This window comes from Megalobrama amblycephala, linkage group LG12 (assembly GCF_018812025.1).
Source record: "Megalobrama amblycephala isolate DHTTF-2021 linkage group LG12, ASM1881202v1, whole genome shotgun sequence".
Lineage (NCBI taxonomy): Eukaryota > Metazoa > Chordata > Actinopteri > Cypriniformes > Xenocyprididae > Megalobrama > Megalobrama amblycephala.
The window spans coordinates 15,463,794-15,487,552 of record NC_063055.1 but is presented as its reverse complement, the minus strand read 5'-3'; the positions used below and the strand labels follow the sequence as shown (position 1 = coordinate 15,487,552).

General features: G+C 35.7%; 3 protein-coding genes across 4 annotated transcripts; all 3 read right to left on the bottom strand.

Annotated features, from left to right (window-relative positions):
* Positions 1-1,369: 1,369 nt before the first annotated feature.
* Positions 1,370-4,973, bottom strand: LOC125279446 (rano class II histocompatibility antigen, A beta chain-like). The gene is made up of 5 exons (XM_048209125.1): positions 3,242-4,973; positions 2,471-2,737; positions 2,083-2,364; positions 1,884-1,997; positions 1,370-1,780 (listed from the first exon to the last, which is right to left on the bottom strand). Exons 1-5 carry the CDS (start codon positions 3,351-3,353, stop codon positions 1,716-1,718), a joined length of 840 nt encoding a protein of 279 aa, XP_048065082.1. The 5' UTR covers positions 3,354-4,973; the 3' UTR covers positions 1,370-1,715.
* A 3,967-nt stretch (positions 4,974-8,940) lies between these two features.
* LOC125279447 (HLA class II histocompatibility antigen, DQ beta 1 chain-like) lies at positions 8,941-11,850 on the bottom strand. Of its 2 annotated transcripts, XM_048209126.1 has the most exons (5): positions 11,330-11,850; positions 10,815-11,084; positions 10,452-10,733; positions 9,864-9,977; positions 8,941-9,729 (listed from the first exon to the last, which is right to left on the bottom strand). In XM_048209126.1, the coding sequence occupies exons 1-5, from the start codon at positions 11,382-11,384 to the stop codon at positions 9,716-9,718; spliced, it is 735 nt and encodes a 244-aa protein (XP_048065083.1). In that variant the 5' UTR covers positions 11,385-11,850; the 3' UTR covers positions 8,941-9,715. The 2 variants fall into 2 exon arrangements, with proteins under 2 accessions (XP_048065083.1, XP_048065084.1); XM_048209127.1 differs by lacking the exon at positions 10,815-11,084 and having other exon boundaries at positions 8,942-9,729; positions 11,330-11,579.
* Positions 11,851-12,698: 848 nt separating this feature from the next.
* LOC125279449 (H-2 class II histocompatibility antigen, A-U alpha chain-like) lies at positions 12,699-14,613 on the bottom strand. The gene is made up of 4 exons (XM_048209129.1): positions 14,299-14,613; positions 13,601-13,852; positions 13,238-13,519; positions 12,699-13,160 (listed from the first exon to the last, which is right to left on the bottom strand). The coding sequence occupies exons 1-4, from the start codon at positions 14,357-14,359 to the stop codon at positions 13,039-13,041; spliced, it is 717 nt and encodes a 238-aa protein (XP_048065086.1). The 5' UTR covers positions 14,360-14,613; the 3' UTR covers positions 12,699-13,038.
* Positions 14,614-23,759: the final 9,146 nt, after the last annotated feature.

Here is a 23,759-nt window from a genome sequence, read left to right as displayed (position 1 = left end):
TTCTCGTCATCTCCTCGACCTGCTTCCCTTGGTGTTTTTACACGTAGAAAAGGCGAAAAAACGTTTTTTACTGTCTTGTTTTCTCTCAGAACGATGATCTGAGTTACTATCACAATTATCGATTCAGCTTTAATGACATACAATGGTGACATTTTTCACAATCATGACAGAAAACAAATTACTGCACTAAACTCACTAACGGAAAGGCTGCGCGATTCTGTCAAGATGGCGGATAAACAAAGAAGTTACCCAGAACTCAATGCGGCGTGACGTCAGATTCGTATTCTCTATGGCTAGAAACATCACTCCTTGCCCTCCAGACTCATTCGCGCTGCTGCTGTGACGTCATGTGCTCAGTTCGTACAGCTTATAAAAGCTCTGAACGCACGATGTATACAATCAGCTAATTAGTAGCCTGACGATTCTGTTCAGCACCGGCAACATGTGAGAAGTGCCAGTGCGCGAGAAGCGTACCAGCCCACTTTGAGCACTGACTGTTACTACTAATAAAACCGATCTCTGGGGGCCCCAAAAGTGCATGGGCCCTTAGAATCGTCCTAACTTTTCTCCCCTTAGCGGCACACCTGCCCTTTTTCAGTGACCAGAAAGCTACTAAAAACATATTTAAAACCGTTTATGTGAGTAGGCTTACAGTGATTCAACCTTAATATTATAAAGCAAATAGAATATTTTTTGTGTGCCAAAAATAACAAAATAGAGACTTTATTCAACAATATCTAGTGATAGGCGATTCAAAACACTGAGTCATGAAGCTTTGAATCATTTGTTTCGAATCAGTGGTTCAGAGCGCCAAAATCACTTTATTTCAGTAAACAAGGCTTTGTTACGTCATAAGTGTTTTGAAACTTCAATAGTTCACGTGAGTTTGGCAGTTTGATGCGCACTCCGAACCACTGAATCAAAACAAATGATTCTTTAAAATTCAAAGCATCATGAAGCAGTGCCCATCACTAGATATTGTTGAATAAAGTCACTATTTTGTTAATTTTGGCACACAAAACGTATTCTAGTCTCTTTATAATATTAAGGTTGAACCACTGTAGTCACATGAACTGTTTTAAATATGTTCTCAGTAGCTTTCTGGGAATTGAAAAAGGGAGTGTTATTGCTGGCAATGCAGGCCTTACTGAGCCATTTTATCAAAAATATCTTAATTTGTGTTCTGAAGATGAATGAAGGTCTTGCGGATTTGGAACGACATGAGGGTGAGTAATTAATGACAGAATTTTAATTTTTGGGTGATTTAACCCATTAAGTGGACTGTCTGCCTTTGACATCATAGCACATGCAATGGCAAGATGGGCTCAAATGTGTGAAATGTTTTAAAATATTGAGAAATCCAGTCACACCAGTTTACTGGCTATTTAATTAGATGAATATGATATATGCAGCTGCATATACATTTACTAAAAATGTAATAAAGCAGTCCACAAATTTGCAAAAGTTTTTAAATGTGAATGCAAAAGTCTCTGGGGCAAATGCCATCGTAGGGATTCAGAAGACACAAAATTGAGAATCATAAGCCAAGCAGAAAATCAATAACCAAAGAGAGGTGACAGTGAAGAGTTTATGTAATTGACTACTTAATAAACATGGACAATCAGAAGATGTGGCACAGGTGACTGATGCCTGATTGTTGTCGTACAGTCCTCATGATGGATCTCTCGAGATGTTGCAGTCCCAGATGTTGTGACTTACTGCTGTTCATCACCGTCCATTGTTTGCAGTGGAAGTAAACAAACTAGAAGTCTATAAAAGCCTGTAGACAGCATCAAAATAAATTTCCAGTTGATAATGACAAGGAAGGTGAATTTTCTTCACGCTACCAGCACACCAAATGTGTCTTCATTATGAATACCAACCTGTTTGTTTTCTTTTATGGTAAATCAGTCCTCCGGCTGCCATCACGACCCCCATCACCAGCCCCACAGCCCCAAGAATTATCTTAGACCTTTCAGGCTCAGATAGAGAAGGATCTGTAAAAATGAAAGGAAATTCATAAAAATGTCCTGCGGGCAACAAACTGATTCCTAACACTATCAGTTATGACTCTGTTCTGACCCCAGTGATAGACCATGGGTCTATGAAAGCTGGCGTGCTCCACCACACAGGAGATCTTCTCTCCAGGTTTGGGAAAGTATTCCAGGTGGGAGTGAATCTGGTAGTACCAGTCTCCATCAGCCAGCTCCTCTGTGGAGGTCACATCCGCCGTCATCTCTTTATTATCTCTCATCCACGTCAGTTTGATGGGTTTGGGGTAGAAGTCATAAGCACTGCACACTAGAACAGCTTTCTGATTCCCATTAGCTTCTCTATCCAATCGGATAATGACTTCTGGTGGTACTGTGTAAATGAAAAAAACAAAATATAAGGTTTTTATTCTAATAAAATTATATCTTACATCTTTAATTTAAGCATGTGTAGTGAATAAGTAGAAAATGTCTTTCACCTGTCAACCCTACATTAAGGATAATTAAATCTTCAACTTGTTTGCATTGATCCAGCATAAATTCTGGTTGCGCACGTAAAAGCTTACTATTATTATACTCTTCTGCCAGTTTCTCTCCAAATTCAGTGAAACCAACAGCCTTATCCTCTGTGCTGTTATATCTCAAATGTTCAATCATGTTGTAGTTGACCGAGAAGATAAATTCAGTGTTTTGTTGAGTGTCAGGTACTCGACAGCGAACTTGGACATATCCGTAATTTCCCTGTACTAAAGTAGAAAAAGGAATGAAATTAGAGAAAATAAGAGGATACTAAAAGCAAGCTTGTCAGAAAGAGTAATAATGAAAAATAAGTGTGATTTTTGTAAACTCTACATTAGTAGAACCTTTGAATATTGCAGTTGTTGAGGAAATTATTCAAGAATTGTTTAGTTATTATTCAAGATTTGTTTAGTTCCAATAATGCAACATGATTATTAAAAGTGATTCTTAGACAAAAAAAAAAAAAAAAAAAAAACCTGCATTATTTAATTTTGAGAACTATAAGCAATAAAGAGCTTTTAGCCTGGTTTTAGTTATGTTCAGTTCAGTTCAGCTTCTGTCATGTCAGTATAGCTGGGAAATCTTCCAAACCAAGAAAGCAAGACCAAAATGTAAATCACTGATGATAACATAAAAAGGCCTGTTTCTGCATTATTTAATTTTTGAGAACTTAGGAGCAAAATCAACACAATGCATTTTGCAAATAATAATAAAAAAATATTTAAACTTACCTGCTTTAAATAAAGTATACAAAAACACTGCCAAATGTACCACAAGATTGTACTGCATTTCTGAAGTCCTGCTGCTATGTGTAGTTGTGACTTTGAATACAGTGTGCTGCATACATGGACTTAGAAAAGGCAAAACCAGTTTTCATACTGACACTGTATGCTAAATTTAGCTTAGATTTCCCCTGCATAATGTTAACCCCACTGATGCTGCACTGTATGCTCCAAAACTGAAACTTTTGGTAAGCTGTAATTTTTAACTCAACTCTATCTTAAACTAATTTGATGTAAACATTTGAACTTTTCAATTCAATAGGAAGGATCTGAAACGTGCAAACATTTTGGTACAAATACAGAGAATTGGGATTAAATAGGTTTTTAAATCTTTTAGAATCCCTGGACTTCAGTTTATCCCAGAAACTATGTGCAATTAATAATATATCAATAATACCGTGATTGTCCTCTTTCTGGATTCGTCCCTTCACCTGTCAGACACTAAGAACAATGTGAATGTGACAAAAATGGGACACTGAATGTATTTTCATACCTGAGCTTAATTCCAGAAAACGGTGACATTTACAGCTGATCTGTGGAGCACAAAGCCCTTCAAAAACCTCAAACCAGAACATGGAAATAGTTATACTGACACAATGCCATAGTTGTCATTAGTTGTGCTGTTGTTCCCATACAAATTTGCATTGCAAAATACATGACAGAAATACTGAATCTTCTGTATACTGTATCTTATCTAGATCAAATCTGTGTAATTATGATAATATTCGTCTGTGCTATTCCTAAGAAATCATCTCAACATAGTTGGTGCTTCCCAATTCTTATTTGTGCATCCTCATTTCCTTTCCTCGCATCTCAACTCCACCCCCTGTGGGATGTGAGTGAAGGATGCAAGGAAAGAAAATGGAGGAATCAAAGAAAATGTTATATTGGAATATTCATGATTACTGAAGTGTCACTTCACAGCGTCATCACAGCTGCGCTCGATGGATCTGCCCTTATGTTGATGAAGTTTGGTAAGAAACAACTTGTAAACACTCCCTGCGTTCCATTCGGAAGGGCTCATCCCTATGCCCTAATCCCTTCAAAGGGTTTACCCTCCGGAGTGAGAGCTTCGAAGGGATGAAGGGTGCAGCGGTCAAAAAATTCTGCATCATCTTAATGAGACAATCAAGGAGGCGCCTTCGTCTTTTTTTTCCCTGGTTTACTCTTTGTATTAATATGCATTAATTTACTGTAGTAACATTATAAGGTTGCCTACTGCTGGTCTTTTACATTAAATATAATTGGGTACATGTATTTTAAACATTTGAATGGACTGATAAAAGGAGCTGTAAAGTTTTTTTGTCATTTTGACCATAATAATGTACCATATCTAACTCGTATAAATATTACAGTAGTATAGAAAAAATACTATACATACATTTATAGGTAAAATCGAACTCCGAGCCTCCTGTACCTATTCTGTGAAGTCAAAGAACTTCCCTGTGCAAAGGATCATGGGGGCCAGAAGTGTCCATCAGTTGTACTCTTCTGCCTTGTCCAATTACCCACACTTGCGGTCTTGCCACTTGAGAGCTCGTGCACGCGACAGGAAGTAAGTGTGCAAGACTGTCCAGTGTCTTAAAAATGCCCAAGTGCAGTGCCCTTAATGCACACTAAACCCACACTACCGGCTAGGCTAGCGTATCCCATCATGCATTATGTTCAGGTACTCACATGCCCCGAAATCGCAAGATGTCAAGTTAAATTAATTACATACATATAATAAAGTAGTAAAATATAAAGTATCGCGCATTTTACTGATGCAAAGATGAGTGGGCTATGTGTATTTTGTACAACTGCTTTTTATCACTTAAAGAAGCACCACAATTTTAAAATAGTGTCTTGTTAGTTGCATAGCGACCACTGAACACACATTTAGAAGTGTATTTTAAAATGCAAAGTACTAAAAATAATAATAATAATAGTAAAAAAGCTGTAAACGCTTGCATTTTTTGCAAGACTGTAAGTGTGTCCCATCGGGCAATCAAAAGTTCTACACACACTTGCAGTCTTCACGCCCACTTGAACACTAGAGCCAAATACAGGAAATACGTCATGTAAGTAGACAAGTGGTCAAGTGCAAAGACCGCAAGTGTGGGTATTTGGACAAGGCTTTCGAAATCCTTATTCCGAAGGGCCCTTTGAAGTGGCCATTTTTCGGTTTGGAAAGACCCTTCAATATGGCGGCCATGATTGTTTTCACTCCGAAGTGCCCTTCAGAGGGCGATATATCCCGTTTGGAACACACCGAGTATCAACCATTTATCTTAGAAATGCCATTCAGCGAGTGTCCGCAGCTTGTTAGTTCGCTAGAGAATAACTCTTTCACTACATATAGGCTATGCACTATATTATTTATCTCACCTGTCTTGATTATTTAATGTATATGTTTAATGTTTGTAAATAAAAATTACATAAAAATTAAATAAATCTGTCATGAAAACAAGTTATGATGGCCACTGTGTAAATGAATATATTTTAACAATGAATTGAAGTACACTGTGTGCAGAATTATTAGGCAAGCTAACTTTCTGATCATATTTTTTTTCCAAACACATTTTACCAATTTCAATCTACATCAATCTTAATAACTACTATTAATAATGTTTTTAATCATTTATAAGTGATATATAATTGTTCATGAAGGCTGGAAATGAAAAATGCCTTATATTCAGGTGTGCAGAATTATTAGGCAGGTTTGCTTTTACAGGCAAAATGAGCCAAAAAAGAGATTTAACTTAGACTGAAAAGTCAAAAATGATTAAATACTCACGAGAAGGACGCATTATTAATGCAATACTAGAAATTGCAAAGTTAAAGCATGACCAATGGACAGCAAAATGCTCATTAGGTCAGCGGGGTCATACAAAAACAGGTGGAAAAGAAAAGACACATGTTAACTGCAAAAGAGTTAAGAATTAAGCCATCAGGAACCTTTTAGACTCCAGCGCCACCATTTTCCAGAACTGCAACCTACCTGGAGTCTCCAGAAGTGCAAGGTGTCTCAGAGACTTAGTTAGGTTAGCTAAAGAATCCTAAAAAATGACCCGCTCTTAATAAGAATCACAAGCTGAAGTGTTATAAAATACATGAAGACTGGGTTTTTATAGGCCTTATAGACAGACAGATTGAGAGTGACTCCTGAAGGACCAGCACCACATCCTCTTTTACCACTGTTTGAAGAATTTATCTTCCAGAATCTGGCAGTAAGTTTTGGAAGATCATTTTTAGTCCATCTCTGCAAGACGGACATTTCAGGATAAGAGAGGGACTAAAAGTAAACTCCCACACCTTACTGCCAGATTTTGGAAGATAAATTCTTCAAACAGTGGTACAAGAGGATGTGGTGCTGGTCCTTCAGGAGTCACTCTCAAGCTGTCTGTCTATAAAGCCTATAAAAACCCAGTCTTCATGTATTTCACAACATTTCAGCTTGTGATTATTATTAAGAGCGGGTCATTTTTTAGGATTCTTTAGCTAACCTAAGTCTCTGAGATCCTGACACCTTGCACTTCTGGAGACTCCAGGTAGGTTGCAGTTCTGGAAAATGGTGGCGCTGGAGACTAAAGGGTTCCTGATGGTTTCACACTTAATTCTTCACCTTAATTCTTCAATCTTTTGCAGTTAACATGTGTCTTTTCTTTTCCACCTGATTTTGTATGACCCCGCTGACCCCATGAGCATTTTGCTTTCCCTTGGTCATGCTTTAACTTTGCAAATTCTAGTATTGCATTAGTATTGCGTCCTTCTCGTGAGTATTTAATAATTTTTGACTTTTCAGTCTGAGTTAAATCTCTTTTTTTGGCTCATTTTGCCTGTAAAAGCAAACCTGCCTAATAATTCTACACACCTGAATATAAGGCATTTTTCATTTCCAGCCTTCATGAACAATTATATATCACTTATAAATGATTAAAAACAATATTAATAGTAGTTATTAAGATTGATGTGGATTGGAATTGGTAAAATGTGCTTGGGAAAAAAAATATGATCAGAAAATCAGCTTGCCTAATAATTCTGCACACAGTGTAGAAACAGATTTTGAAGTTAATGCAAAAACTGCATTATATGCAATTTACATGCTTGAATACAAATTTTATGTTAGTTTTGATTATTACATAAAAAAATAAATTATAAATTATAAACTTAATTTAAGAATTTGAGCTCTGTTGTTAATATTATAGTAATGTGCAAGAATGTGCTCCCTATATATAGATTACAGCATTAGCAGAGATAGATTTTTTTATCCTTAAGAAAATTTTTAATTATAATTGAATTTATTTAAAGAGAGAGACACAATTTGTTCAGTAAACCATTGTAAAAAAAAAAAAAAAAAAAAAAAAAAATTATGTTTAGTTTTCTCCCTCCTACTGTACCGAATCCTTAGGCTACCGAACTGTGACTTCAATACCGACCGAGGTAGTAAGAGTCATTTTTGTGTACCTTTACAATAATATTGAAAAATATTTTCATACAGTTACCCTTTCATGGTCATATGGATGAGATATCAATGTCAGATTGTAGGTCAACTTAATCAACTTAATGGTCGAGTTTTGTTTCTATAAAACAAATCAACAGAGGTCATTTGACAGACTCAGGTGGCAGCAAAAAAAAAAAAAAAAAAACACTGATGCTGCGTCCCAATTTGCCTACTTATACTACGCCTTAAAAGTATGTACTCTTTCTGTGAACAAAAAGTAGGCTACTTACTTTTGAGTGTGTAGCAAAAGAGTAGACACGCTTTGGGACATTCTAACACGTCATACAATCGCGTCTTTTCTCTCTGTCGCATCCTGTCACCGTAAACTGGCCTGTCAATCATCTTACATCCTCCACATTTCATTTAGTTAATTTCCTACCGTATCGGAGAGAAATGCAGCACGTTGATATGCAGTCGCGGGTCTTTCATGTGGAGAACTCTCCTCATATTAATGCATAATGATGCATTTAAAAGTTAATGGCCATTCGGATCTTTATAAAAGTCCACATTGGTATTTGCAGATGAAAAATAACACGGATAACATTAAATATATATTTTCTATCAGGTTAAACTGATTATTAGTCACTCAAACCTCTCAGCGTCGATCGCGCGTATCCGCCATGTTTTGTAGTTTTTTTTAACACTTTTTACTCGTGTTTGTAGTTCTGAACTGAATCCTCGTCCAATGCGCAATGGGTTGTGAGCAATATTAGCCTTTATAGTGTGCACGGATCCACACTTCGAAAATCTACCGGAAATAGTAGACCATCCGGGGACTTTTGGCATACTCTTTTCAACATACTATGCTTTGGGACACACTTATTTTAATCTCACATACTATTTAGAATGATAGTAGCCGGAACGCAGGGTGAGCACTCCACTTTAACATGTGCTTCACTTAATCACTCGCTTTTTCGACCTTTATATTCTTAGGTATCTTAGGTATACTGCTGCCATCTACAGGACAATAATAGGAATAACAACTGATCACCACAGTGTGAATGTTTGGCAGGTTTGCAGCAGCAGTTAGGCCTGCTGACACGTTGTGTATTCTTCCAAACAATATTTGCAAATATATTTAATGTATTTATATTTTCAAAAATATTTATTAACTTTTATATAAGATATGATCTAACTGTTGCCTACCATTGAATTTCTGTGCTTCTTTATATTTATTTATTTTACTTCCTTTTTTCTGGGGAAAGAATACGTAAGAGGAATGTATGCATTACAGAGATCAGGAATTTATTCTGCCAAACTTCCTCATGCATTCCCCGTCATATACCTAATGTCCAATTATTGTAATGTTTGTAAGTTCAAATGTAACCAAAAACCATTACCATTGTTGTCATCTTGCAGTTAAAACATTGTTACAAATATTACAACTAGTACGTTCATAATATGTATTTAGAGTTAAAAACACCTGATTATCAGAGTTTATCTTAAAAATTGATAGCAGCTGCATTTAAATGTTAACCTGATTTACAGAATTCAGATTTTTCCCCCAGCTGTCATTGGTGGTGAAAGATTTACAATAGAGCCACTGTACTTTTTATCCATGATATAAATATCCGATTGAGATTATCCATAAAGCAATGTATCAATTTATCTTCACTGAGATGTCATACACTCTAGATTGTAGACAGATGATGAATCAACATGAAACGTGGATTTAATTGAATTAACCTTTACAAAAAAAAAAAAAAAAATGCAATTATAGAACAAACCACAGAGGAGAACTTCTCTCTCTTTGATCAATCAATAAAACAGTTGTGTACACTGGCATTGCAGTTGAACTGGTTGTGTTTGGTGTCTCTGAAGATCTTAGGGAAGGTTCATGTCTTTCATAAGCTGATACATAGTCTGTTACTCATTGTTCACTCTTAATTGCCACTGAGTGTCGGCAGAGGTGCAGAACATCTGATGTATTGACTTCCAGCTCATATGATGTGTGCTAGTAAATGAGGGAACATGAATATGAAGTCATAAGTATTTTACAACAAAATAAAAATGGAGAAACCATGATATTTCTAATGCCTTATTGCAGTTTTGTTTTGAAAATGTGTATGTGAGTGTTTGTGAACCAACCTGTGTGTTTTCTTTTGTAGTAGATAAGTCCTCCTGCTGCTATAATCACTCCCAAAACCACCCCTGCAGCACCAGTTATCATCTTATTTCTGTCAGACTCTGAGAGAGATGAATCTGCAAAATAAAATAAAACTGTGCTGGAATATTCTATGGTTTGTTTGAGATACAATTGCAGTTGATAACCAGCAACTCAATGAGTCACTTGAGAGTTTCACTTTTAAAAAATAAAATAGGAAAGAATTAACAAATGTTTTTTTTGTTTGTTTGTTTGTTTGTTTGTTTGTTTTTTTTCATGTTGATTTATCTGAATTTAGGAATCCTATAAGAATAAATTCAAAAGACTTTCAAAAGGAGGCATCAAAATAAAATAAAAACTGAGAACCACTGAACTATAATGTAGTGATGCTGGCCTAAACAAGATTCCTCTGTGGTTGATTAAATTGTTTAGGTTATGAAGCAAACAAAATGGTTTCCTCTTTTTCAGATGAAAACAAAAAGGGAACAACAGAACAAACAGACATAGCAGAAACTATAGTTTGGTTTCTGTGGTCGTCTCAGTGTATTTTATAGTATCAACTCTGTTCTTACCCCAGTGATAGATCATGGGTCTATGAGAGCTGGCGTGCTCCACCACACAGGAGATCTTCTCTCCAGGTTTGGGAAAGTATTCCAGGTGGGAGTGAATCTGGTAGTACCAGTCTCCATCAGCCAGCTCCTCAGTGGAGGTCACATCAGCTGTCATCTCTTTATCATCTCTCATCCACGTCAGTTTGATGGGTTTGGGGTAGAAGTCATAGGCACTGCAGATCAACATGGCTGGACTTTTACCACTGGCCTGTCTTACTGACTGGATGATGACTTCTGGTTTCACTGTAGACATTATGAGGTTCATTTTGTGTTTTGATTCACATGTGTGGTTTCAAAAAGTTTTTAGTGTTCAATGCATCTCACCTGTTTGTTCTACCATAGGGAGGAATTGCTGCCCAAAGTACTTGCATTTGCCATTAGTTATCTCTGCCTCCTTATGTAGCCACTCAGGTTTTTTATTAAAATCATCCGCCCATTTCATCGCATATTCAGTGTAAGCAACAACTTTATTTTCAGTACTGTTGAATCTCAGCAATTCAGTTTTGTCAAACTTAAATGAGTAGATAATCTCAACATTTTTTAGAGAACCATGTACACGACAGAGAATTAGGAAGAAGGCATAATGTCCATGAACTAAAAAACAAGCAGCCAACAAAACTTTTGAAAGTTTATTAATAATAATAATATGTAATAATAGAATAATAATACATATTCTGATACAGTCTGTTTAACTTTGCAAAATCACAAATATTTCTAAACTAAAAAATTCAGAGTAAAGATAATTGTATCTATAATTTCAATTTAAACTGCATTTTTCGTAAAAAGAAATTTAATGTAGAACAATATTAAATTGCTATATTAAAGTCAGATTAGCTTACCTGTTTCAAACAAAACATGCAACAAGACCAGGTGTGTCACAATATCATACCGCATTTTGCATTCAGTGTTGTTTTATTGGCATAGAGATGGAATGAGCACTAAAGCGTAAACAGTAAATGTCATAAATTAATGCCAGCCCAGTTTGGCATCTCAACTCATCAAACTGGAAAATCAAGCTTATGACTGACCCACAAAATAACATGTGATTGAGTAACTTACACTGGGACATTTTTCATAAGAGCTGAGCTACAAAAACTGAAGTGAAAGTTCTGTGGATATTTGCTGGCAGATGGGCATTGTTCATAAAGTAACTGTTCATTCATTTGACTTTAATAGTTTTTGTTATTTGTGTTTTTCTGACTGAAGACTGAGATTTTAGGTCACCCTCTCACAAAAAAAGAAATGTGTGACGAAAATGTGGAATGTTTCTGTTCTTGCCCCAGTACTTTACATCATGATCACAATGTGCTCATTTGTTTCTATAGTTACCCACTGATTTCTTCTTAAGTTGCCTTTGTAAGCCTTGTGTATTTAAGTCCCATGTTTCAGTTACTCCTGGTCTGTTGCTATTGTGATATCCTGTGTTTTGATTAACAATGACTTTATACACTCTGATGGTCTAAAATGCTGGGTTAAAAACAACCCAAGTTGGGTTGAAAATGGACAAACCCAGCAATTGGGTTGTTTTAACCCAGTGGTAGGGTTAAATGTTTGCCCAACCTGCTGGGTAGTTTTATTTAACTCAACTATTGTTTAAAAATTACTGTATTGCTTAATTAAAATTAACCCAAAGTATGTTGGAAATGAACATTTATTAAATTGCTTATTAATAAATTTATATTAATAAACTATTAAATTTATATTAATAAAATATTAAAGCTTATTAATAAACATTCACCTTTTGTCTATTATTGTTGCCTGTAATTGCATCTGGTTTTTAATTTCCCAACTATTTTGGGTTCATTTTAAGCTAGCGATATAGCAATTTTTAAATAATAGTTGGTTTAAATAAAACTACCCAGCAGGTTGGGCAAACATTTAACCCAACTGCTGGGTTAAAACAACCCAATTGCTGGGTTTGTCCATTTTCAACCCAACTTGGGTTGTTTTTAACCCAGCATTTTTTAGAGTGTATTTTTGGAATACTCCTTACACCTTCATCAGCCATGCACAACAACAGTGGAACAAAAAAAAAAAAAAAAAAAAAAAATATATATATATATATATATATATATATATATATATATATATATATATATATATATTAACTTCCACATATTAAAATTTGAATATAAAAATATATGATTGGACATATACTTTTCCATAGTACCATACATATTAAAATTGTAACCTTCAAAGGTAGAGTTTTTTTACAAAGTAAATTTATTACAAAGTAAGAGTAGTTTCTCATGACCCATGATGCAGCTACTAAGTATAGAATTTAAAAGCCACCGCATTAAATGCAACAGTAGAATATTATATCATGGCTTATAAAGACTTTTATAGCTATTGTATAACACTTCTTCTGCTGTGTATACAATATAGAGCCCTGAAAACATAAAATCAAAGCATCTCACTAGCAAAATGGCATCAGTGCAAAAGGCATTTACAGTTAATTAACATTAAAATAAATGTATCTTTAGCATACATGCAACTTCACATGAGAATCAAAACATCTACAGGTGTCAGTGTTATTGTATCAGTATAATTAGTTGCAGTTGATTCCTTTGGCAATGAAAAAGACTCCAGTGGCCAAACCCAGCAGCCCAAGAGCCAGACCAACTCCACAGAACACTGATGGACCGATGCTGGGCTCCTTTATCTCTACATCTGCACAGACACAAAAATGTTTGTTAAATTCATCATGTGTTTCTAAAAGGAATTAGATGTGAATATTAAATACCCACCCCATGTTCTGGTTTGAGGTTGCTGAAGGGCTTTGTGCTCCACAGAACAGCTGTAAATGTCTCCTTCCTCTGGAATGAAGCTCAAGTATGAAAATACATTTAGTGTCCCGTCATTGTTGGAGTGATATCTACTGACTGTTGTTTCATCTGTCACATTCACATTGTTCTTGGTCCAAGACACTCTGACAGGTGGAGGGAAAAATCCAGTCACATGACAGATCAGGGTATTCTTGATATTCAACTGTGCATCACTTTTGGGATATATTGAGCTCCAGGGGGATTCTGAGGAGACGGAGACCACCAATCATAATATGACATTTCAAGCATTTCAGTATTTTTTTGTATGCCTGTTTTATGTCTTACCAAGTGGTACAGATGAATTGGCATATGCCTCTTTAAACACTTCAAGAAAGATTCTGCAAACAGATACAGCCTTTTTTGCGTCCTCATACAGTGACAAAAGCTCAATTTGGCCAGCAAAAAAGTCAGGTAATGTCATGATTCCTTTTTGCTCTTTGAAATCCACATGTGCCACCTGATCATCATCACATTTGACAATGAAATCTTCTTGATCTGAGTCACCGCATGCTAGTATCAGCCCAAATTCATGATAACCTAAAATATTAGGCCAGATTATTATTATTGGGAATATAGAGATATAATTATATTAAGGTAAGTTATGATCCCTTTAAATAGATATACTTTTGCAACTATTATATTAATTTTTTTAAAGTATTTATCAGCTATTTATAGTGTATAAAAACATACAGTTACCACTATCATACCTACATTACTGTATACTGTGTGTGAAAATATCAAGTTATAATCACTCATACTCACATACTTACTGCATATACTGTAACATTAAAGTTACAAAATAACAAAAATTTATTTATGGTACCTCAATTGATATGTACAAAGATAAGTGTTGGTTATTAAGATATTAAACAGGTGGTACAAAACAAAGAGCATATATTGGTTTTACTCCTTTTTTTCATGTTACAAGATTTGTTGAGGAGCAAAGGCAATTTATGATGAAGCAATAGTGATTTTATACTTACTTTGGGCGTTAATGTAAACGACACAGACACAGATGACTATAATTCTCAAGAATCTTTCCATTTCAGTAAGTCAGTGAACAGTAAGAGGATGTAGCAGAATATGCCACTCAAATAGTATCAGCGGCTTTTCATGTGAAACAGCACAACCTTCTCTTTTTTCTTTCTTTTTTTTTTACTTACATCATCCAATTGGTTGTGTAGTCATCCAGTGACATAATAGTCTCTAAGGCAGGGGTGTCAAAAATTAAAATTCTGTCATTTATTACTCACCCTCATGTTGTTCCACACCCATAAGACCTTCGCTAATCTTCGGAACACAAATTAAGATATTTTAGTTGAAATCCGATGGCTCTGTGAGGCCTGCTTAGGGAGCAATGACATTTCCTCTCTCAAGATCCATAAAGGTACTAAAAACATATTTAAATCAGTTCATGTGAGTACAGTGGTTCAATATTAATATTATAAAGCGACGAGAATATTTTTGGTGCGCCAAAAAAAAAAAAATAATAATAATGACTTATTTATGACCTATTTCAAAACGCTGCTTCAGGAAGCTTCGGAGCATAATGAATCAGCGTATTGAATCATGATTCAGATCGTGTGTCAAACCGCCAAACTGATGAAATCACGTGACTTTGGTGCTCCGAACAGCTGATTCGACACGCATATTCATAACGCTCCGATGCGTTATTTAGGGTTTTTTGGCGCACCAAAAATATTTTCGTTGCTTTTTTTAATATTAATATTGAACCACTGTACTCACATGAACTGATTTAAATATGTTTTTAGTACCTTTATGGATCTTGAGAGAGGAAATGTCATTGCTCCCTATGCAGGCTTCACTGAGCTATCGGATTTCAACAAAAATATCTTAATTTGTGTTCAGAAGATTAACAAATGTCTTACGGGTGTGGAACGGCATGAGGGTGAGTAATAAATGACAGAATTTTCATTTTTGGGTGAACTAACCCTTTAACACAGGCACACGCTGAATACGGACACAAAGAGGAGAACAGACGCGCCAGCAGAAAAAAGACTGCACCATGCACAAGCTCACTGTTCGCAAAAAATAGGAAGAATAATATAAATATTGAATTGGGGATGATATGAATGTATCTCTGAAGGGAACTGTCTTCAGAAATGTTTTGATGTCTTTCCTCTTATCTCTGTATAAAGTAGTAGCCTATTGATGCTTTGTGAATAGTGGTAACCATGGAAACGCTATATCACTGCGGTTAAATAAGCGCCACCTACTGTCAGAGAGTGAATTTGCATTTCATTCAGTCCTTCTGCTGATTTTGTTTTGTGCGTCTTATGTAGAATAATTTCACAAAGCTAAAGTCAGACAATGCTGTTTTTGCTGTTAATCTTGAAATTAAACAATAATGTAAATTAAAAACAACTGCTCATGCGCATAACATTTTTGTTGGGTTTGTGATAAAAATGCAGTGTTTGCCTCTAATATCAAAGAGCTACACAAATTTTTTGAACAAATCTGCAACAGTATCAGAATCGCCCAATTTGCTTCTAAAAAAATTGGAATTGGCCATAAAAAATCAATAGGTGCATCACTAATAAAAAATATTAAATAAAGCACTACTTTAAAAATCTAATAGTCTTTTCGCTGTAAAAACAAATGCAGTTTTAAAGAGCAGTGTACTGTAACTGCAAATTAATTTGTTGTTTATATGGTTAATATTAATGCAAATATCAGCGTACTAAGGTTTTTTAAATAAAGGTTGTTCGGCCCGCACACAGTATCCAGCTTAAATCAGCTTAATCAGTTTTAGCGGTTTCTTTTCAGCAGAGTTGTATGTCTACATAGACTGTAAAGACCTTTGGTGGCAATAGTTTCTTTTTTCTTACGATGCTTTTGGGAAATGCAGCCATGTTTGAGTTACTAACAGGCTAAAATCCAGTTCAAGGAATGTATGGATGTCATAATGAGTAAGACAGTCAAAAAATAGGTGACAGTGACCTCTGGTGGTTAACTTGTGGAGTATAAGTCTCAAATGTGATGGAAGCACAGAGACATAGTGAAAAAAATGTAACCCTTGATAGTAAAAGCTGTAAATTAAAGTGAAACAAATTTTCTTGCAAACTAATTTGTATTGACAAAATACAATAAAACCTAGAAATAGATCACTAGAGTGAAGAAATCTTAAAAACAAAGAAAACAAGACCAGAATGTAAATCACTCATAACTGACAATAACATAAAAAGGCCTGTTTCACACGGTCGACACAAACAGAGTGAATAGTAGGTGCTACTTAACAGTAAGTTTGGCTGGTCATAAGTAATCAATTCAAATAAAATTTAATTATAGGCATATTTTAAAAGTTTTACAAATACATGTTTTCTGAATGCCATTTAAAGCTTAAAATAAACATTAAATGGAATATTTTACCTGTTTACTGCCTTTGACGTCATAGCTCAATGGCAAGACAAATACAGAGTTGTATAGCCCATTACCCACTTTTAACCACCATTAACCAGAGGCGGCTCGTGGGTTTTAAAATAAAGGAGGCACACTAAATTCTAGTGGTCTGGGGATCCCCTGCTGATTATTATTATTAGCTTAACTGCTTTAAATTGGCTTCTTGCTCATTTATAGACAAAATTTACAGAAAATGACATATACAGCAAGAAAATACAAATATAATATAATATTCACTCACCTGGCCTAATCACTAGAAGCAAACATCCATCCCTCCTTAAATGTCTGAGTTAAAAGAGTGCCCCATTACTCTCCATAAATAAGATACTTGGTACATTGTCAGCAGTCAGCACAGCAGTAGCAGTTCAAACTAATGTTATTCATGTTTACGTCTCTGCAATGATTGGTTGATATACCAAGGGAGGCTAGCCTCCTCTGTATCTTTTCTCAACTCTCCTAAGTGCTGAATGTAAAACACTCAATGGTGATTGACTTAATTTTTACCAACTGAGGCACAAGATGCACTTCTACTCCTTCTCTATTCTTTCAGTAACATGTTACGGTGTTACAGTGGTAAAATTACCAACAAAAATGCACATAATGTAACTGGGAATTTTATTAATATATTCCCTCAATTTTCTCCTCAAAATTGTGGGTAGGCTGTGCCTCCCTTGCCTCTTCTGACGTGCCGCCACTGCCATTATTAAACATCAATAATCCCAATAAGCTCTGTGTTTTGTTGCTTTAGATAAGAAACAAAGTCTCATCCCTCAAATTCTGTCCATTTTATCACGAAATTCAAACAATAAGTGCCGTTTTGAAGCTCTTTGATGTGGCATGACAGATCGCTATACAGTCGCCTCATTTCAAGGGACGGCGGAGCGCGAGTTAATGCGATCATCTCTTCCTCTTAAATACTAGTTACAGAATAAACTTAAATGAACAAAATTATGAAGGTATGTTGAAAGATACAGTACAACTTACTGAAACGAATCTCCTGTAATCACTCAGTTTTTCAACTGCGGGAAAAACATCAATGAAACAACTTGTACACTGTGTCACGTAGCATTTACCTCAGAAATACCATTCAGTGTCCTCAGTTTGTTAGTTTGCTAGAAAAATAAACTCTTTCGCTACATATATGCACTATATTAGCCTATGTATTTTACTTAACCTGTCTTGATTATTTAATGTATGTTTAATATGTTTAAATAAATCTGACATGAAAACAAGTTATGACGGCCACTGTGTAAATGCTTGCATATCATTTTTATGTGAGTGTAAGACAAATCAGCTCAAATGAAATAATTAATTTATAGGGAATTATAAAGAGTCACTATAGTTTACGACCGAGCGACTGAATCGTCCAGCTTTCATTTGCTCAGGCCGTAATGAGCTCCTATAGCGGATATGAATCTCCAACTATCGTGAAAACACTTTTTAGTAGCAAGGTAACATTTAGATCGGCAGTTTAAGACAGTAAATTTACAAGCACATAACACAAGACACTTCTTATAAAATCTACAGGAAACTTTATTGATTATTCTAACACAAACTAATATCTAACACAAACACGCACACACAAAGACACATTCATACACGTTGCAGAAAGAAAGGAAATTAGAAAGAAAGCGTTTTAAGACAGAATGAAATGATGAGCATGATTTCTAGCAAAATATGCACTTCAATGACCTGAACTGAACAAACCATAAATCACAGTAATTTAATGCACCAGTTCAGCTTTAGAATCTGGAGGTACTTGCTTGTCATTTGTCTTTGAATTTGGATCCCCTTTTCAGCATACTTGGCTTGGAGAAAAGGGTTTTTCAGAGTCAATGATTTTTTGCTGGATCTTTTCAGGTCCGGATTGATGTCAGGTAAAAACCAATCAAGTTCGGGTGTGCTGGCAAACGAATGAAGTCTCTTTTCGTGGCTAGAGTTTAAAGTTGAGGCGGCAAAAGTCGTTGGTCAAACTTTGCGGCAAAACTTAACTTAGAACACAACCCAGCAAGCAATAGCCGTCATTTCACCGTCTCGGTTAACTATAGACCCGATATAGTCCGGCTATGTGTAACCCACTTTTAGCCAAAATAATCTTTCATTTGGTTACATGTCGTTTTTGCCAAAATAACTTGCGAGTTGTATGATATTGCATCATGTAAGTGAAGTCAACAGTGATTACAAGCAGGCCCGGATTAAGAATACATTGGGCCCTGGGGCTATAGCAACACCAAGGGCCCCCTTTCATCTGACTGCCATGCCACAGTGTCTTGTACCACAATATTTTTTTTTTTATTATTGTTATTATTTTTATATTCAAATCTCATTTTATCACATCATTTTATATAAGCACAAGCACAATAAATATTCCATGCTATTTAACACATTAAAAACAAATGCATTAACTCCAGATATGAACTCCAAACAAACAGGTTGCCAAAAGCAGCAAAAACATTTGGCATACTTCAGTCATACTTCCTCAATGATTACTTTATCATGAATATTTTAAAGAGATAGTTCACCCAAAAATGAAAATTGTCATTACTTACAGGTTACATGTTGGTAACCAGACAGTTGATGGCACCCATTGACTTCCATAGTAGGAAAAAAGTATGTGATGGCAGGATTTTAATTTTTGGGTGAACTATCCCTTTAAGGACAAGGGTCCGCATGATAACTATTAGGATGCTGTCACTTTAAGACCTGCACGCGTCCAATTTTCTCAAGTCACTTCAGACATAACCAACTGTGTTTATGTAAACTTTTTGTGTATTTGACAGTATTATAGCGCAATCAGACGCGAAAGATGAAGTCCAGTAGTCAGGTGCTGTTTGACAGGCTTAAGTGTGTGTGCACGCTTCGGGTGTATGGGGTCAGAAAAAGCGCATCTCAGAACAGCACACGAATGACATGTTTAACTGGCAGGGCTTTAAAGCACATGCAAATAAAGAACTTTTGTGATTGCGAATAAGTGCAGTGTCCCGTGAGTAACTCTACCGCTGTGTTAACGTGTGATGTGAATGTGTCGAGGTCGAGTTGTACGGATGGAGGCACCAGAACTGCAACTGATAGAATGTGCTTCAAAGGCAGATAGTGGAGACGACATTCGTGTTCGTCGAAAAACAGTAGGAAAGTTAATTCGGGATTTTTACACGGGTGATGATGATGAGAGAAAAACACTGACATTCTGAATCCAAACGGCAATAAAATCAATTGACTCGTCCCTGTAAATGTTGAAAACACCTTACGTTTTCATGAGAAACAATTACCATCCGAATAGGGCTTAACTCGTAATAAGAATAATAACTTGCTGCATCTGCTATCTCACCTTCTTCAACGTGTAAAGCACGCAGATCGGCGACGGTGTCGGTGGGTGAAGATAATTGTGAGCTGCCGCTGCACGCGGGGTCTTCCACTGGCTCGGGTGTTTTATGTGAACCGAAGTTAGTTAGTTTTGGAATTTTTGCTGTAAGATTAGCATCCCTTTTCTCCCTTTCAAGCTTATTTTTCCTTTTTTTTTTTTGCGCACCACTAACACCAGCGAGGCTGAACAAGCAATAAAGGCCAATTTCCCATTTTCTAGTCTACATAACGCAAAGAGGCATTTCCCGATGTCATGGCGCGAATTGTAAAGTGATTTTGATTGGACGGTGATTTATCAGTCAGGCACATTTTCCAATCATTTTTTCTTGTTATTTTTTTAGACACAAATCAACCACCTACGACTTGTCAATCTCATTTCCTCCAGCCAATCACGGGCCCCCTCTACCCGCGGGCCCTGGGGGCTTCAGCCCCACCTAGCCCTTATGTTAATCCGGCCCTGATTACAAGGTGTTTGGTTTCACATCTTTGACATGTTATATTGTGTAGGCTGTGCGTAGCCACGATTTAGCTCGTAGTAAGACCGGCTATTTGTAGCCCCCATATAGTCAATCCTGATTTACTGTAGTTTTTGGACAGGAAGTGCATGCGATGGTTGATATCTCATCATGTTCGCAATGTCAATGATTTCTACAAGATTTAAGTGGCATTTCATGACATGGTCTATATATGTAGTCACGATTTAGCTCTGAATTGGATAGGCTATGTGTAGTCTGCTTTTAGTCCACCCGGCGAAATCGAGGCAATTTATAGTCTAGTTTTTACGGCTTGGCTATAGCCCTGATTCAAACCAATGAGTGTAACCAAAATAGTGTTTATTTTCGACCACAAAGCTTGTGGGATTCTTGATATGCTTGCATTTATACATAAATATGCAAGTATAATATACATTTATATGCAAGTATATATTTGAAACAGCATATTTTTGCTGTCACACAATCCTACATTCTACGATATCATATATATATATATATATATATATATATATATATATATATATATATATATATATAGCCAAACCATATATATATATATACCACACACATATATATATATATATATATATATGGCAATAGGCTCTATGAGACATATGGCAACGCGAGATATATATATCATCTCGGATAAACATTTCCGTATAGCCAAACCATAATTTAATTATAATTATATACCACACACATATATGACATTTTGGGTTATTAATCAGTACTACAAAAGCTTTTGTTCAGAAACAACTTTTGGTTACTTCTGTTTTATTTAAATAAACAAAGTTTAACTTCACAAATATAAAAAAATGTAAAAACAAATTCTTTTCAAGTAGCATGTTAACAAAAAATGTTTCTCCTCTTTAGTGCACTTCTTTCAGGATTTTTTTCTTAAATAAACAAAGTCACAAAGGGGTAGGGGGATTTTTCTCCTCCTCTCTCCGTTTCTGCAGCTCTGCATTTTCTGGTCCGTGATTTTTCATATGTTTGTACAAATTAGTTGTATTGCCACTTAATTTTAAAGACTTTATACAAATGGTAAAAGTCGCTGTTGTCTGATTTTCGGCCTGAAAATACAACCATACAACGCTCCTCTTTCTCTCTACTGGCAACGCGAGACTGAGCGGCGCGCGCGCGCCTGACTGCTGGTGGTACTAGTGGTGAGTACGTGCTACAACACAGGAGAGGGGGAGGAGAGTAGTGTCGAGCACGAGCGATCTTGAGAGCTTGCTCTGCTCTGTGACAGCAGCAGCATTTTGACAAACACGGCCAGGTCGCAAAACGAGAGAAACTGAAACTTGCCAGATCTCGCGATAAACATTTCCGCATTTTACAACCGTTGGAGACGGAGAGCAAGCAACAGCAAATGTTAAAGCAAATTCTTTACTGCTTTTGGTCATGTAAGTATCTGTGTTTTTCATTTTGACATGTGTTTATTATTTATGTACATTATGTGTAGGAACCGTGACATTTTAGCGGGTAACAGTGCAGACAGTAAAACGTGGTTAGATTAACATACATGCACATGTACTGTAGTGTTTCCTTGTGCCCTAAAACTCTGTAATTATCTAAATACAAGGGGGTAAACATGAAACCTGTGCACCCTACTATTATTTGTTATGGAAGCCTTGTATATCTTTTAATCTTTTGATCATTATGGCATAAAAATATGAGTTTTTGATTTGGCAAGGCAAGTGTATTTTGTATAGCACATTTCAACAACAATGTTCAAGGTAATTCAAAGTGCTTTACATAAAACATGGAATTTATGGAACTAAAAATTAATCAGGTTGTTTTATAAACCAAAAAATATTGTTAACATTTTTTATTTAACTTTTTTTTTTGTCAATGTTTTATATTTTTATTATGTTACACTTTGTAATTTTCTTGTAATGTTTATTTGTATTGTATTTGTAAAATTTAATTTATTATTTTTTTATCATTGTGTATTATCTTGTTCTTTTTCTAAATAAAACCTTTTATACTTAATTTGTTTGGACGGATTGTCATTTATGAGAACCTGTTATATTTAAGTGAAAAGAATCCTTTAGCCATTATTTTGTTGTCTATTGCATGTATAGATGTAATCATTCATTAGTAGTGTAATTGATGACTAGTCTACTCTTGGGTTATGGTTAGACGTCTATTAGATTTTCACTGACAGCCCAAATTCAGCCTTATTTTAGCCTAGACCCGTATTAACCGTCTATTAGACATAAATATGTAGTTGTCTAATAATCGTCTAATTGATGACTAGTCTACTCTTGGGTTATGGTTAGACGTCTATTAGATTTTCACTGACAGCCCAAATTCAGCCTTATTTTAGCCTAGACCCATATTCACCGTCTATTAGACATATATATGTAGTCGTCTAATAATCGTCTAATTGATGACTAGTCTACTCTTGGGTTATGGTTAGACGTCTATTAGATTTTCACTGACAGCCCAAATTTTGCCTTGTTTTAGCCTAGACGGCCGGGCTATGTTTTGACGGCTATTAGACGTCTAATAGACATAAAATTGCTTGCTGGGAAGACTCTCAACTGAAAACAAAGTTAAAGTAAAAGAAAAGGAAAGTGAGTAAGAAATTGGATGGCTTGAATGAGCTGCTTGTCTGTCCTTCATGTCTGTTCTTTTCTACGCCATATTATTCTGTTGTCTTATTCTTTGTTCTTACTTCAAGTCTTAGTTTTAGTCCTAGTCTTTTTCTCCTATTGTCTTAATGATGTGACTGTTTAACCTTAGGTGTTTGTCCAACCTCTTTGAGGAGTTCTGGCCAATCAGGTATCGTCTTGTTTCAAAGGTGGCTTTTTCCGATCATAAACTAAGTGTTATCTCAGGGCCTCTTGAATTACATGATTTATATTAAACGGAATATGGTACATTTTACACAGATTTCATTCAAGCCATGATCTAAATTGAGAATAAAGATTTGCGTTCATACCAGACAAGACATACTTTCAATCAACCGTTCAAAAGTTATACAATTACATGAACTGTAAGTGTTTATAAGCATACATGGTCACATGTATAAGGTGTAGACATGATATAGCGTTATGCAGTTGCAAGATGTGTGATAAGTCTGTTTTAAATTGTCTTGGAACAATTAGATGCAGTTTTAGTTGTAGAAACAGTCTCTGTGGGTTTTTCTGTAAAGTTTC

Excerpts from the sequence above, each read along its gene's own strand:
- LOC125279449 (XM_048209129.1), bottom strand. The coding sequence starts at position 14,359 with ATGGAAAGATTCTTGAGAATTATAGTCATCTGTGTCTGTGTCGTTTAC. Across the intron at positions 13,853-14,298 it reads CGTTTACATTAACGCCCAAA|GTTATCATGAATTTGGGCTG; the intron begins GTAAGTATAAAA and ends CTAATATTTTAG. Across the intron at positions 13,520-13,600 it reads CAATTCATCTGTACCACTTG|AATCCCCCTGGAGCTCAATA; the intron begins GTAAGACATAAA and ends CCGTCTCCTCAG.
- LOC125279447 (XM_048209126.1), bottom strand. The coding sequence starts at position 11,384 with ATGCGGTATGATATTGTGACACACCTGGTCTTGTTGCATGTTTTGTTT. Across the intron at positions 11,085-11,329 it reads GCATGTTTTGTTTGAAACAG|TTCATGGACATTATGCCTTC; the intron begins GTAAGCTAATCT and ends CTTGTTTTTTAG. Across the intron at positions 9,978-10,451 it reads ACCCATGATCTATCACTGGG|ATTCATCTCTCTCAGAGTCT; the intron begins GTAAGAACAGAG and ends TTTATTTTGCAG.
- LOC125279446 (XM_048209125.1), bottom strand. The coding sequence starts at position 3,353 with ATGCAGCACACTGTATTCAAAGTCACAACTACACATAGCAGCAGGACT. Across the intron at positions 2,738-3,241 it reads GTATACTTTATTTAAAGCAG|TACAGGGAAATTACGGATAT; the intron begins GTAAGTTTAAAT and ends TTTCTACTTTAG. Across the intron at positions 1,781-1,883 it reads CCATAAAAGAAAACAAACAG|GCTTTTATAGACTTCTAGTT; the intron begins GTTGGTATTCAT and ends TGCTGTCTACAG.